This window comes from Staurois parvus, unplaced genomic scaffold (genome assembly GCF_062004578.1).
Source record: "Staurois parvus isolate SC_StPar_1 unplaced genomic scaffold, SC_StPar_1.0 ptg001470l, whole genome shotgun sequence".
Lineage (NCBI taxonomy): Eukaryota > Metazoa > Chordata > Amphibia > Anura > Ranidae > Staurois > Staurois parvus.
This window is the reverse complement of record NW_028319266.1, coordinates 855,553-871,909: the sequence shown is the minus strand read 5'-3', so window position 1 is coordinate 871,909 and position 16,357 is coordinate 855,553. Positions and strand designations below refer to the sequence as shown.

The 16,357-nt window shown below is 49.7% G+C and overlaps 1 protein-coding gene across 1 annotated transcript in view; it reads right to left on the bottom strand.

Annotated features, from left to right (window-relative positions):
• NELL1 (neural EGFL like 1) overlaps positions 1–16,357 on the bottom strand; it is an 846,265-nt gene that overhangs the window by 16,004 nt on the left and 813,904 nt on the right. The window contains exons 16-17 of the mRNA XM_089662420.1: positions 9,673–9,849; positions 4,399–4,623 (exon numbers count right to left, since the gene is read on the bottom strand). Coding sequence (XP_089518546.1) covers positions 4,399–4,623; positions 9,673–9,849 — 402 coding nt within the window. The remainder of the gene's footprint in view (positions 1–4,398; positions 4,624–9,672; positions 9,850–16,357) is intronic.

Here is a 16,357-nt window from a genome sequence, read left to right as displayed (position 1 = left end):
TTTATGGGAGGGGGGGGGGCACCAGGGAAGGCAAAATAGAAGCACATTGAGCCGTAAGTGTGATAAGACCCTCAATGTATCACATGATGAGATGGAGATCCTTTAAATATTTCTCGCCATTTTAATGGAAGACGTTCGCTGAGATTTATTTTTTTGCTGCTTTGCTGATAACAATTGCACCCGGAGTAGCAGTTTAGGGGTCTAATTGTGGAAAGAATGGAAACACTTTTTTCTTTTCATAAACTGAGGATAAAGCGAGAAAAACAGTTATGTCACATTTTATTTATATACACACTATGTTGTCAAAAGTACTGGCCCCGCCCTCCCTATCATGTGATTCAGGTGTTCCAATCCCCTTCATATCATGTGATTCAGGTGTTCCAATCCCCTCCCTATCATGTGATTCAGGTGTTCCAATCCCCTCCAAATCATGTGATTCAGGTGTTCCAATCCCCTCCATATCATGTGATTCAGGTGTTCCAATCCCCTCCATATCATGTGATTCAGGTGTTCCAATCCCCTCCATGGACACAGGTGTATACAATCATCCCCTAGGCATGCAGACGGCTTCTACAAACATTGGTGAAAGAATGGGTCGCTCTCAGGAGCTCAGTGACTCCAAGCGTGGTCCCGTGATAGGTGGCCACCTGGGCAATAAGTCCATCCGTGACATTTCCTGGCTACTAAATATTCCACGCTCAACTGTTAGTGGGATTATAACAAAGTGGAAGCAACTGGGAACAACAGCCACACAGCCACCAAGTGGTAGGCCACGTCACATGACAGGGCGGGGTCAGCGCATGCTGAAGCGCACAGTGCGCAGAAGTCACCAACTGTCTGCAGAGTCAATAGCTAAAGACCTCCAAACTTGGTGTGGCCTTCAGATGAGCCCAACAACAGTGCGTAGAGAGCTCCATGGAATGGGTTTCCATGGCCGAGCAGCTGCATCCAAGCCTTCCATCACCAAGTGCAATGAAAAGTGTTGGATGCCGTGGTGTAAAGCACGCCACCACTGGACTCTAAAGCAGGGGAGACGTGTTCTCTGGAATGACCAATCACACTTCTCTGTCTGGCAATCCGATGGACATGTCTGGGTTTGGCAGTTGCCAGGAGAACGATACTTGCCTGACTGCATTGTTCCAAGTGTAAAGTTTGGTGGAGGGGGGATTATGGTGTGGGGTTGTTTTTCAGGGGTTGGGCTTGGCCCCCTAGTTCCAGTGAAGGGAACTCTTAAGACGACATTCTGGACAATTTCATGCTCCCAACTTTGTGGGAGGAGTTTGGGGATGGCCCCTTCCTGTTCCAACATAACTGCACACCAGTGCACAAAGCAAGGCCCATAAAGACATGGAGGAGCCAGTTTGGGGTGGAGGAACTTGACTGTCCTGCACAGAGTCCTGACCTCAACCCCATAGAACACCTTTGGGATGAATTAGAGCGGAGACTGCGAGCCAGGCCTCCTCCCCCGACATCAGTGCCTGACCTGACAAATGTGCTTCTGGAAGAATGGTCCAACCTTCCCATAGACACCCTCCTAAACCTTGTGGACGGCCTTCCCAGAAGAGTTGAAGCTGTTATAGCTGCAAAGGGCGGGGCCAACTCAATATTGAACCCTACGGACTAAGACTGGGAGGCCATTAAAGGTCATGTGCGTGGAAAGGGCGGGGCCAACTCAATATTGAACCCTACGGACTAAGACTGGGGGGCCATTAAAGGTCATGTGCGTGGAAAGGGCGGGGCCAACTCAATATTGAACCCTACGGACTAAGACTGGGGGGCCATTAAAGGTCATGTGCGTGGAAAGGGCGGGGCCAACTCAATATTGAACCCTACGGACTAAGACTGGGAGGCCATTAAAGGTCATGTGCGTGGAAAGGGCGGGGCCAACTCAATATTGAACCCTAGGGACTAAGACTGGGAGGCCATTAAAGGTCATGTGCGTGGAAAGGGCGGGGCCAACTCAATATTGAACCCTATGGACTAAGACTGGGAGGCTATTAAAGGTCATGTGTGTGGAAAGGGCGGGGCCAACTCAATATTGAACCCTACGGACTAAGACTGGGAGGCCATTGAAGGTCATGTGTGTAGAAAGGCTGGCGGCACAATATATATATTGGACTAAGTCAACCGCTGACTTCTTTTAAATCTTGGATACTCTGACAGTGTGATCTTCCTGCCATAATTCCCAGCTCTGGTCCTATCCAGTTGGAGCATTTGGTTGTTCCCTCCAACCTTATGTGTTCTAGGTCCTACTGTTACATTTTCTATATTCTATAAAATAAAATGGAAATATCCAGCAGGGATGGTGGGACCCCCTCATAATGGGCACAAAGGGTGTACAGACCCAGGAACTCAGGTGAGGTCCCTGGTCTGTACCCCTGCTGTGCCCATGATGAGGGGTTCCCACCATCCCTGTGCTGAGTTCCTGGGTCTGTACGCCTGCTGTGCCCATTATGAGGGGTTCCAACCATCCCTGCTGCATTTTTAATGTAATGTGTGTATCAGAAGGATCTGGAGCCTAGAAGATGGGCAGGAACAGACCCAGACCTTATGGGAGGAGTATCCAAGACTCATAGGAAGGTGGGGGGTGAGCTCCCTCTGTAGGTAGTTTTGAGTAAATCCTTGAACAGATTCATAATGCATTCTGCTGAAAACTGTAAATCATTCCCTCCTAGAGCTAGGAGCCGCAGCTGTGTGGAGGTACAACTGCAAGACTGAAGGGGAGGAGCCTGTGCAGCTGTGCAAGACTGGAGGGGAGGAGCCTGTGCAACTGTGCAAGACTGAAGGGGAGGAGCTGTTACACCTGTGCAAGACTGAAGGGGAGGAGCCTGTACAACTGTGCAAGACTGGAGGGGAGGAGCCTGTGCAACTGTGCAAGACTGGAGGGGAGGAGCCGGTACACCTGTGCAAGACCGAAGGGGAGGAGCCTGTGCAACTCTGCAAGACTGAAGAGGAGGAGCCAATACAACTGTGCAAGACTGAAGGGGAGGAGTTGGTACACCTGTGCAAGACTGAAGGGGAGGAGCCGGTACACCTGTGCAAGACTGGAGGGGAGGAGCCGGTACACCTGTGCAAGACCGAAGGGGAGGAGCCTGTGCAACTCTGCAAGACTGGAGGGGAGGAGCCGGTACACCTGTGCAAGACCGGAGGGGAGGAGCCTGTGGAACTGTGCAAGACTGGAGGGGAGGAGCCGGTACAACTGTGCAAGACTGAAGAGGAGGAGCCAATACAACTGTGCAAGACTGAAGGGGAGGTGTTGGTACACCTGTGGAAGACTGAAGGGGAGGAGCCGGTACACCTGTGCAAGACTGAAGGGGAGGAGCCAGTACACCTGTGCAAGACTGGAGGGGAGGAGCTGGTACACCTAGGCAAGATTGAAGAGGAGGAGCCAGTACACATGTGCAAGATGGAAGGGGAGGAGCCTGTACACCTGTGCAAGACTGAAGGGGAGGAGCCGGTACACCTGTGCAAAACTGGAGGGGAGGAGCCTGTGCAACTGTGCAAGACTGGAGGGGAGGAGCCGGTACACCTGTGCAAGACCGAAGGGGAGGAGCCTGTGCAACTCTGCAAGACTGAAGAGGAGGAGCCAATACAACTGTGCAAGACTGAAGGGGAGGAGTTGGTACACCTGTGCAAGACTGAAGGGGAGGAGCCGGTACACCTGTGCAAGACTGGAGGGGAGGAGCCGGTACACCTGTGCAAGACCGAAGGGGAGGAGCCTGTGCAACTCTGCAAGACTGGAGGGGAGGAGCCGGTACACCTGTGCAAGACCGGAGGGGAGGAGCCTGTGGAACTGTGCAAGACTGGAGGGGAGGAGCCGGTACAACTGTGCAAGACTGAAGAGGAGGAGCCAATACAACTGTGCAAGACTGAAGGGGAGGTGTTGGTACACCTGTGGAAGACTGAAGGGGAGGAGCCGGTACACCTGTGCAAGACTGAAGGGGAGGAGCCAGTACACCTGTGCAAGACTGGAGGGGAGGAGCTGGTACACCTAGGCAAGATTGAAGAGGAGGAGCCAGTACACATGTGCAAGATGGAAGGGGAGGAGCCTGTACACCTGTGCAAGACTGAAGGGGAGGAGCCGGTACACCTGTGCAAGACTGAAGGGGAGGAGCCGGTACACCTGTACAAGACTGGAGGGGAGGCCGGAGGTCAGATTTTAGGTGTCTTTAGCAACCAACACTAGAGGATGTATTGATCTCCTGGTCCCTGCTGGGCTCAGTGGTTCTTCTTGCTGACATCCATGTCACTGGTTACTGTTAACCAAATCCAGGATTACAGGGATCCGTTGCTGGAAGTACTCACCTACCAGCATACTCCCCTATGGCATAGGAAGGTGATATATATCATCACTTAATAATCCGTACATTATGCACACAGGAGTTCCTGGCCACCTACCTTGCATATGCAGGTTGTACATGGCGTCCCAGACATCGTCCATACAGATCCACTGAGTCTCGTGACCCCCTGACTGTCCTGGCAGGTTTTCTGAATATCGTAAATGATGTTATCTGCTGCGCAGGGGTCGTCCACGCAGTGCGGGCAACATTCGCCGTCTGTAACGGCCGTGTACTCACAGCTCAGCGCTGGGCAGCTTAATGGCCAACAGTCCACCTCTCCAGCCTGAGCGGAACAGATGAGAAATAGGGTAGAATTAACAGGACAGTTTAGTTGTAATTTATTATTATTATTATTATTATACAGGATTTATGGCGCCAACAGTTTGCTCAGCGCTTTACAATATGGAGGGAGACAATACAGCAACAACAGTTCAATACAAGAGGGTTAGGAGGGCCCTGATCCTGGGAGCTTACAATCTAGGAGGGGGGGATATTGGTACAGGAGGTAATACCTGGGGGGGATGGAGTGGTTGGAAGAGTAGAGGATTCCAGTATTAGTTGGGATCGGGGTAAATTTCCCTGAAGAGATGGATTTTCAGAGTGCACCTAAAAGTGAGCAGAGTAGGTGATAGTCTGATGGATTGGGGTAGGGAGTTCCAGAGGATGGGGGAAGCCCTGGAGCAGTCCTGGAGACGAGCATGGGAGGAGGAGACAAGGGAGCTAGAGAGTAGGAGGTCTTGGGAGGAGCGGAGAGGACGGTTTTGGTGATATTTGGAGACAAGATTGGTGATGTAATTTGGGGCAGTATTATGAACGGCTTTATATGTCAGTGTTAGCGTTTTGAATTTTATCCATTGGGCAATTGGAAGCCAGTGGAGGGATTGGCAGAGGGGGGTGGAGGACACTGGAGGCCAGTGGAGGGATTGGCAGAGAGGGGTGGAGGACACTGAGTGGAGGCCAGTGGAGGGATTGGCAGAGGGGGGTGGAGGACACTGAGTGGAAGCAAGTGGAGGGATTGGCAGAGGGGGGTGGAGGACACTGAGTGGAGGCCAGTGAAGGGATTGGCAGAGAGGGGTGGAGGACACTGAGTGGAGACCAGTGGAGGGATTGGCAGAGAGGGGTGGAGGACACTGAGTGGAGGCCAGTGGAGGGATTGGCAGAGAGGGGTGGAGGACACTGAGTGGAGGCCAGTGGAGGGATTGGCAGAGAGGGATGGAGGACACTGAGTGGAGGCCAGTGGAGGGATTGGCAGAGAGGGTTTCTGAGGTTAGGAACAGGCGTATCTTGGAGATGTTGCAGAGGTGGAGTCTACATGATTTTGTCAGTGATTGGACCTGGGGCTGAAAGAACAGATTGGAGTCTAGGATGACACCTAGTACCCTGGCTTGAGGGTGGGACTCATGATAGTGTGGTTGGTAATTTAGTTTTTTTATTATATATATATAGTGAAAAAATCAGTTACTTTGTATCATTTTAAAATGTGTATATTGGGACAGCCAGTTTTGTTTATTACATACTCAGTTGCTGCTTCCTACTTTGCCGCACTACACAATGGCTTTGCTGTACTGCTTCCTCCTACAATGAAAGTCTTGAGTTGGCCAACTCATTAAAGTCCATGCACTCCCTGTGTGGCTGGTATCTTTCTTTAGCAGTTAAGAGAGAGACTAATTGCACTGAATAGGCAAACAAAGGGCGCCAAGGCCTAGTGCAATACTGCTGTAATTTATTGAATATAAAAACAAGTGAGTACATACTCAGAAAAGCCAAGGAATGAAAGTATAATACAAAACCCAAAAACCACAATGGTGGTCCAAACAACTGAACTTGAAGGTTCCTCACATGAATCAGACAACCGCTGATGCGTTTCGAGGGGCGTTTTGCTCTGAAGAAGAGGCCATGCCCCTTCGAAACGCATCAACAGTAGTCTGACTCATGTGGGACTCTGTGAGGTCCGTTGACATGTTTCGAGTGGCACACCCTCTTTTGCACTGAAGAACGTAAGCCCCTCGCAATATGCCAGAGGTAGTCTAATTCATATGTAGAAAATGTATATTATATATGGCGAGCTTGTTGGAGCCCAACCTCTGTAGCTGCAGGATAAAGGTGCCAGATGGATATCAGGGATGGATGGATATCAGGGATGGATGGGAGCAGTAACACTGAGGGAGCTCTTCTGGAAGCAAGGCTCTAATGCAGCAACAAGAAAAAGATAGGAATGCGCCTCTAAGTGCCGTATTGACAATTTATTTAGTAAACAATGGAAAAATTGCACTTACAAGATAAATGGTTAAAAGACTCATCGTGTGGTAATTAGATCCAGGTGGGACATCCAGCCGTCCAGCAGCAAACTGTCTATAGGATCAGGAAGTAGAGTCCGGGATGTGCCTGTGCATCAAAATGAAGCTTGGAGAGCAGAGTCAGATGTAGGAGGTGAAGGGGGCGGTAATGCATTTCGGAGAATGCTCAATAGGCTCCTTCTTCAGACCTCCTATCTTCATTTTTGATGCACAGACACATCCTGGACTCTACTTCCTGATCCTATAGACAGTTTGCTGCTGGATGTCCCACCTGGATCTAATTACCACACGATGAGTCTTTTTAACTATTTATCTTGTAAGTGCAATTTATCCATTGTTTACTAAATAAATTGTCAATACTGCACTTAGAGGCGCCTTCCTCTCCTTTTCTAATTCATATGTAGACCCTGTGAGTTCCGTTGAAATGTTTTGAAGGGTATAGCCTCTTTGGCTCTGAAGAAGAAGGTATTCCCCCTCGAGATGCATCAACGGTAGTCTGATTCATGTGAGGACCCTGTGAGTTCTGTTGACGTGTTTCGAGGGGCACATCCTCTTTTGCTCTGAAGAGGGTATGCCCCTCGAAACTCACCAGAGCCAATCTAATTCATTTGAGGACCCTGTGAGTTCTATTGACGTGTTTCGAGGGGCATACCCTCTTTTGCTCTGAAGAAGGTATGCCCCACAAAATGCACCAGAGGGAGTCAAATTCATATGAAGACCCTGTGAGTTCCATTGAGGTGTTTCAAGGGGCATACCCTGAAGAAAAGGGTATGCCCCTCAAAATGCATCAGCAGTAGTCTTATTCATATGAGGACCCTGTGAGTTCTATTTTTTTGGATCACCATTGTGGTTTTTCCTACACTTTTATTCCTTGGCTTTTGTATGTACTGTGATTCATGTGGGACTCTGTGAGGTCCATTGACATGTTTTGAGGGGCACACCCTCTTTTGCACTGAAAAACATAAGCTCCTCGCAATATGCCAGAGGTAGTCTAGTTCATATGTAGACCCTGTGAGTTCCGTTGAAATGTTTTGAAGGGCATAGCCTCTTTTGCTCTGAAGAAGAAGGTATTCCCCCTCGAGATGCATCAACGGTAGTCTGATTCATGTGAGGACCCTGTGAGTTCTGTTGATGTGTTTCGAGGGGCACATCCTCTTTTGCTCTGAAGAGGGTATGCCCCTCGAAACTCACCAGAGCCATGTGAGGACCCTGTGAGTTACATTGAAGTGTTTTGAGGGGCATACCCTCTTTTTTGCTATGAAGCACGAAACACGCCAGAGGTAGTCTAATTCATATAATGACCCTGTAAGTTCCATTGAAGTGTTTCGAGGGTCATACCCCCCGTTGCTCTGAAGAAGAGGTCATGCCCTTTAAAACATGTCGACAGTAGTCTGATTCATGTGAGGCCTCTGTGAGTTCTATTGACGTGTTTCGAGGGGCATACCCTCTTTTGCTCTGAAGAAGGTATGCCCCTCAAAATGCACCAGAGGGAGTCAAATTCATATGAAGACACTGTGAGTTCCGTTGAAGTGTTTCGAGGGGCATACCCTCTTTTACTCTGAAGAAGGTATGCCCCTCAAAATGCACCAGAGGGAGTCAAATTCATATGAAGACCCTGTGAGTTCCGTTGAAGTGTTTCGAGGGGCATACCCTCTTTTGCTCTGAAGAAGGTATGCCCCTCAAAATGCACCAGAGGGAGTCAAATTCATATGAAGACACTGTGAGTTCCGTTGAAGTGTTTCGAGGGGCATACCCTCTTTTGCTCTGAAGAAGGTATGCCCCTCAAAATGCACCAGAGGGAGTCAAATTCATATGAAGACACTGTGAGTTCCGTTGAAGTGTTTCGAGGGGCATACCCTCTTTTGCTCTGAAGAAGGTATGCCCCTCAAAATGCACGAGAGGGAGTCGAATTCATATGAAGACCCTGTGAGTTCCGTTGAAGTGTTTCAAGGGGCATACCCTGCTTTGCTCTGAAGAAAAGGGTATGGCCCTCAAAACTCATCAGTGGTAGTAATATTCATGTGAGGACCCTGTGAGTTCTATTTTTTTGGATCATCCTTGTGGTTTCCAGTTTTTGTCCTACACTTTTATTCCTTGGCTTTTGTATGTACTCACTTGTTTTTATATGTAATAAATTATGACGGCAATGCACTAGGCCTTTGCCCCTTTATGTTTTTAAAATTCCCCAATCTCAGGAGGTGTCAGGGTTCTGTCCACAGCAGAAGTCCTGGAAGATCTGGCATTTCTGCCAGTACTCTGCATGGCCGCAGAAGTACACATCAGCCTCAGTTTGTTGCCAGGCGGCCTTTATAAGGAGGCTCATCACTTCCTCAAGTTGCTGGATGATCTCTAGCTCCCCATACCCTGTTCCTGGTTCCTGTGACTCTGACCTGTGATTTCCTGATACCGACTCGGCTTGCTCCTGGACCTGTCTACTCTGCGTTACCCCTGATCTGACCTCAGCTTGGCTTACGGATACTCTCTCTCTCTGACTCCTCTGTGTATGACCTCGGCTATCCCACCTGGTACCTGACCTTGGCTTGAACCGACTACCCAGTAAACATCTAAATCCCAGAAGGGCTTACATACCACGCACAGGCGCCTCCTGTCTGCAGACCTATCTCTGTGCACCAGCTATGCTTCTAAGTGGACCACCAACCAGCACTCCTACAGGCGACCTGTGCCACTTTGGGCCACTCTCAGGGGAGTCTGGAACTTAGCCGCAAGGGAAGCCCTCTCTCCATTGGCCTCTACAAGGCAACATTGGTGGACCATTCCTGTTTTGACATGAATTTGATGGTCTTTATTTTATGACCTGGTGGGCTTCTCAAGTATCCCTGAGCGCTACAGTGTAGAAGTGTTGGCATTGCATTGATTGCTGAGCCAGTGACAGCTCCCTCTAAGGGCTAATTCACAAATCTCTATAGGTAATGCATTGGATGTACTGAAAAAGAAGCATGTAAACATTTGAATGCCGTAACAAAGCCCTCCAAGTAATTATCAATTAAATTTACTCTTGAGCCCGAATAACATACCAAGCATCGGCACTGCTGGCAGCTGTACGTCCAGTTGTCACCACTGTGGTAGACTTTATGCCCGTTTTGATCCAAACATTGGCTGGTCACTCTGGTATCGCACTCCGGGCAGCAAAACAGATCCACGCTTGGGTTCTGGCAGTCACAAGCTGTCCTTCGGCAAAAGATTTTCCCATCCTGCCCAAGACAAACAAATGCGTAATAAGGACATCAGGAAAGATCAAGTGTAGACCAGGGGCGGACTGACCATTGGGGGGTTTGGGCACTGCGTGGGGTCAGTAGGGGGCCCCATGAGATGTCCCTGGTACCTTTCATAGGCTTTTTTGGGTGTGACTTGAGTGTGGGCGAGGACACAGGGGCCCCATGATCCTCTATTGCCCGGGGGCCCCATGAGTTGTCAGTCCGCCCCTGGCGTAGACCTTACATTTTCCAGGTGTACTCGTACTTTAACATGGGGAGGTTACTAAAGACAAAAAAGGAATGTTATTTAATAATTAGGGAATTAAATAATGTGCTTATATGCTAATGTGAGGTTCTTTATGTAACAAGGTCATAGGTCCGAGTCCCAACTACGGCACTACCTGTGTGGGTTTCCTCCGGGTACTCTGGTTTCTTCCCACACTCCAATGACATACTGGGAGGTTAGTTGGATCTTGTCCAAATTGGCTCTAGTTTGTGCATGTATGAAGGTGAGTTAGGGACCTTAGATTGTACGCTCCTCGGGGGCAGAGACTGATGTGAATGTATAATACATACACTATATTGCCAAAAGTATTGGGACGTCTGCCTTTCCATGCACATTGGCCCCCCAGTCTTAGTCCGTAGGGTTCAATATTGAGTTGGCCCCGCCCTTTCCACACACATGACCTTTAATGGCCCCCCAGTCTTAGTCCGTAGGGTTCAATATTGAGTTGGCCCCACCCTTTGCAGCTATAACAGCTTCAACTCTTCTGGGAAGGCCGTCCACAAGGTTTAGGAGGGTGTCTATGGGAAGGTTGGACCATTCTTCCAGAAGCACATTTGTCAGGTCAGGCACTGATGTCGGGGGAGGAGGCCTGGCTCGCAGTCTCCGCTCTAATTCATCCCAAAGGTGTTCTATGGGGTTGAGGTCAGGACTCTGTGCAGGACAGTCAAGTTCCTCCACCCCAAAGTGGCTCCTCCATGTCTTTATGGACCTTGCTTTGTGCACTGGTGCGCAGTCATGTTGGAACAGGAAGGGGCCATCCCCAAACTCTTCCCACAAAGTTGGGAGCATGAAATTGTGCAAATTGTCACCTTAAGAGCTCCCTTCACTGGAACTAGGGGGCCAAACCCAACCCCTGAAAAACACCCCCATACCATAATCCCCCCTCCACCAAACTTTACACTTGGCACAATGCAGTCAGGCAAGTACCGTTTTCCTGGCCACCGCCAAACCAAGACACGTCCATTGGATTGCCAGACAGAGAAGCGTGATTGGTCACTTCACAGAACACGTCTCCTCTGCTCTAGAGTCCAGTGGCGGCGTGCTTTACACCACGGCATCCGACGCTTTGCATTGCACTTGGTGATGGAAGGCTTGGATGCAGCTGCTCGGCCATGGAAACCCATTCCATGAAGCTCTCTACGCACTGCTGTTGGGCTCATCTGAAGGCCACACCAAGTTTGGAGGTCTTTAGCTATTGACTCTGCAGACAGTTGGCGACTTCTGTGCGCTTCAGCATGCGCTGACCCCGCCCTGTCATGTGACCTACCACTTGGTGGCTGAGTGGTTGTTGTTCCCAGTGGCTTCCACTTTGTTATAATCCCACTAACAGTTGAGCGTGGAATATTTAGTAGCCAGGAAATGTCACGGATGGACTTATTGCCCAGGTGGCCACCTATCATGGGACCACGCTTAGAGTCACTGAGCTCCTGAGAGCGACCCATTCTTTCACCAATGTTTGTAGAAGCCGTCTGCATGCCTAGGGGCTTGATTGTATACACCTGTGTCCATGGAGGGGATTGGAACACCTGAATCACATGATTTGGAGGGGATTGGAACACCTGAATCACATGATATGGAGGGGATTGGAACAACTGTATCCAATGATTGGGATGGCGGGCCCAATACTTTTGGTAATGTAGTGTATGTAAAGTGCTCCGTAAATTGAGTACCTGAAATAATAATAACAGGCTGACTTGCACAATAATATTGCAGAAAGATGTTAGTAGAACAAATTGTCCTCTGTATCCTTGGAATGCCTTGTTGTGGAACACGGATAACATACGTTTCAAGACCGCAGAACCTCTGAGAAGTGATCCGCATTTTAACCCTGTAAATGCTGCAACGACATGCATTGCACACTAATGCGGAAATTTGTTGCCTGTTCCCAGTTGCTTGAATGGGTTGCGTTTGGCAGGATTACAGCCCACCAGGTGTGATAGTTTTCGCTATGGGCGCAAAGCTTCACAACAGAGGAATGAGAACAACCCTGTTTGCTGCCTTAGCAGCTTAAGTGGGGGGTGTTAAATACACGGTTGAGTCACATTTTTAACACCCCCAACCACAATTTTAAATGAGCTTTAAGCCTTGTGTTAGAATAAGGTTTTTGGAAGTCTAAAGGTCAGTCAAGCTGAGAAAATGTTCCAAGATAGCAGAAATGAATGTCTCTTGTTCCACTTGTGCAAATTCGTAAGGGAATGATTTAATATGTAAAATGTTTGTTTGGTGGTCCTACATGGCAACTGCCCAGAATTGGAGCCTAAGTGTCCGGGTTGATTAGATAGTCAAATCCTTGGATAAACTAGTCTTCTGTGTTCACCAGTGACAGCGCACCTCTCCTGGCAGCTTCCACAGATTCCTCTTTGCCTCCCCAGGGCAGGAACAAGGGAGGGACAGTTGCCTGGGCACAGCATGTCCATAGCTGGGGGGGAGGGCCGGTGGGCATCTTGTGTTGAGCTGCTACCTGGTACCTGAATGCCCCACACACACCTGATGATCTAGCTCCCACTGCTAGCCAATGGAGAGAGTCAGAGCTGCAAATGCATGTGAACGTAGTGCACTGTGTGGGTAAGATGAGCTTTTGTTCTTTTTCAGAGGAAAACAATTCGGGGGGTGAAAGGTTGAGGGCTATGGGGATGTAGAGGTCAGACCTGAGCAGGGTGCAGTAGTAAGGACCTGTGGAAAAGGCCTGAAGAAAATGTCAGCCATTTTGGGGGTGGGATGGAATGCAGGGACAAGCTGTGGAAGAAGGGTGCAAAGGTGAGCTGTGGACCGGGGTTAACTATGGCCATAGGTGCAGAGGTGTGCTGTGGATGGGTTGGGTGTGCAGAGACTAATCATGGACGGGTTGGGTGTGCAGAGGCTAATCATGGACGGGTTGGGTGTGCAGAGGCGAGTCATGGATGGGTTGGGTGTGCAGAGGCGAGTCATGGACGGGTTGGGTGTGCAGAGGCGAGTCACGGACGGGTTGGGTGTGCAGAGGCGAGTCACGGACGGGTTGGGTGTGCAGTGGTGAGTCATGGACGGGTTGGGTGTGCAGAGGCGAGTCATGGACGGGTTGGGTGAGCAGCAGCGAGTCATGGACGGGTTGGGTGTGCAGAGGCGAGTCATGGATGGGTTGGGTGTGCAGAGGCGAGTCATGGACGGGTTGGGTATGCAGTGGCGAGTCATGGACGGGTTGGGTGTGCAGTGGTAAGTCATGGACAGGTTAGGTGTGCAGAGGCGAGTCACGGACGGGTTGGTGAGCAGTGGCGAGTCATGGACGGGTTGTCTGAGCAGTGGCGAGTCATGGACGGGTTGGGTGTGTAGAGGCGAGTCATGGACGGGTTGGGTGAGCAGTGGTGAGTCATGGACGGGTTGGGTGTGCAGTGGCGAGTCATGGACGGGTTGGGTGTGCAGTGGTGAGTCATGGACGGGTTGGGTGTGCAGAGGCGAGTCACGGACGGGTTGGGTGAGCAGTGGCGAGTCATGGACGGGTTGTCTGAGCAGTGGCGAGTCATGGACAGGTTGGGTGTGTAGAGGCGAGTCATGGACGGGTTGGGTGAGCCGTGGTGAGTCATGGACGGGTTGGGTGAGCAGTGGTGAGTCATGGACGGGTTGGGTGTGTAGAGGAGAGTCATGGACGGGTTGGGTGTGTAGAGGCGAGTCATGGACGGGTTGGGTGAGCAGTGGTGAGTCATGGATGGGTTGGGTGAGCAGTGGTGAGTCATGGACGGGTTGGGTGAGCAGTGGTGAGTCATGGACGGGTTGGGTGTGTAGAGGAGAGTCATGGACGGGTTGGGTGTGTAGAGGCGAGTCATGGACGGGTTGGGTGAGCAGTGGTGAGTCATGGATGGGTTGGGTGAGCAGTGGTGAGTCATGGACGGGTTGGGTGAGCAGTGGTGAGTCATGGACGGGTTGGGTGTGCAGAGGCGAGTCATGGACGGGTTGGGTGAGCAGTGGTGAGTCATGGACGGGTTGGGTGTGCAGAGGCGAGTCATGGACGGGTTGGGTGTGCAGAGGCGAGTCATGGACGGGTTGGGTGTGCAGAGGCGAGTCATTGACGGGTTGGGTGTGCAGTGGCGAGTTGCGGACGTGGTGCAGAGCAGAATTGTAGGTGGGGGCACAGGTGAGTTGTGGATGATGGTGCAAAGGTGAGCTGTGAACAATTGTGGAGAGGGGTGCAGAGGTGAGTTTTTGATGGTGGGGTGTTCAGGGGAGTTCTGGATGATGGGGTCCAGAAGGTAATTCTGAAAAATGTGGTGCACAGGTTAGTTCTGGATGGTGGGGTGCAGAGGATAATTCTTGATGGTGTTCAGGGGAGTTCTGGATGGTGGGGTGCACAGGGCAGTTTTGAATGATGGGGTGCACAGGTGAGTTCTGGATGGTGGGGTGCAGAGGATAGTTCTTGATGGTGGGGTGCAGAGGGCAGTTCTGGATAATGTGGTGCAAAGGTGAGTTCTGAATAATGTGGTGCAGAGGATAGTTCTTGATGGTGGGGTGTACAGGTGAGTTCTGAATAATGAGGTGTACAGGTGGATAATGGGGTGTACAGGCGAGTTCTGAATGATGGAGTGCACCGGTGAGTTTTGGATGGTGGGGTGCAGAGGATAGTTCATGATGGTGGGGTGCAGAGGATAGTTCTTGATGGTGGGGTGCAGAGGGCAGTTCTGAATAATGTAGTGCACAGGTGAGTTCTGGATGCAGAGGATAGTTCTGAATGATGGGGTGCACTGGTGAGTTCTGGATGGTGGGGTTCAGAGGTTAAAAATGCCCATTAAAGAATTGCATACTGTTATTAAAATTTGGCCACACCCACACTATGACACGGTGTGCACACTGTGCGCCATATCGCTGCCCTCTAGGTAAGTTCTGTGAGTACATATATATATATATATGTGTATGTATATGTATGTATATATGTGTGTGTGTGTATATGTATGTACTGTATATGTGTGTGTATACAGTCAGGTCCATAAATATTGGGACATCGACACAATTCTAACATTTTTGGCTCTATACACCACCACAATGGATTTGAAATGAAAGGAACAAGATGTGCTTTAACTGCAGACTGTCAGCTTTAATTTGAGGGTATTTACGTCCAAATCAGGTGAACAGTGTAGGAATTACAACAGTTTGCATATGTGCCTCCCACTTGTTAAGGGACCAAAAGTAATGGGACAGAATAATAATCATAAATCAAACTTTCACTTTTTAATACTTGGTTGCAAATCCTTTGCAGTCAATGACAGCCTGAAGTGTGGAACGCATAGACATCACCAGACGCTGGGTTTCATCCCTGGTGATGCTCTGCCAGGCCTCTACTGCAACTGTCTTCAGTTCCTGCTTGTTCTTGGGGCATTTTCCCTTCAGTTTTGTCTTCAGCAAGTGAAATGCTCAATCGGATTCAGGTCAGGTGATTGACTTGGCCATTGCAGAACATTCCACTTCTTTCCCTTAAAAAACTCTTTGGTTGCTTTTGCAGTCTGCTTTGGGTCATTGTCCATCTGCACTGTGAAGCGTCCAATGAGTTGTGAAGCATTTGGCTGAATATGAGCCGATAATATTCCCGAAACACTTCACAATTCATCCGGCTGCTTCTGTCAGCAGTCACATCATCAATAAATACAAGAGAAGCAGTTCCATTGGCAGCCATACATGCCCACGCCATGACACTACCACCACCATGATCACTGATGAGGTGGTATGCTGAGGATCATGAGCAGTTCCTTCTCCATACTCTTCTCTTCCCATCACTCTGGTACAAGTTGATGTCGGTCTCATCTGTCCATAGGATGTTGTTCCAGAACTGTGAAGGCTTTTTTACATGTCGTTTGGCAAACTCTAATCTGGCCTTCCTGTTTTTGAGGCTCACCAATGGTTTCCATCTTGTGGTGAACCCTCTGTATTCACTCTGGTGAAGTCTTCTCTTGATTGGTGACTTTGACACACATACACCTACCTCCTGGAGAGTGTTCTTGATCTGGCCAACTGTTGTGAAGGGTGTTTTCTTCACCAGGCAAAGAATTCTTCGCTCATCCACCACAGTTGTTTTCCGTGGTCTTCCGGGTCTTTTGGTGTTGCTGAGCTCACCGGTGCGTTCCTTCTTTTTAAGAATGTTCCAAACAGTTGTTTTGGCCACGCCTAATGTTTTTGCTATCTCTCTGATGGGTTTGTTTTGTTTTTTCAGCCTAATGATGGCTTCATTGATAGTGACAGCTCTTTGGATCTCATCTTGAG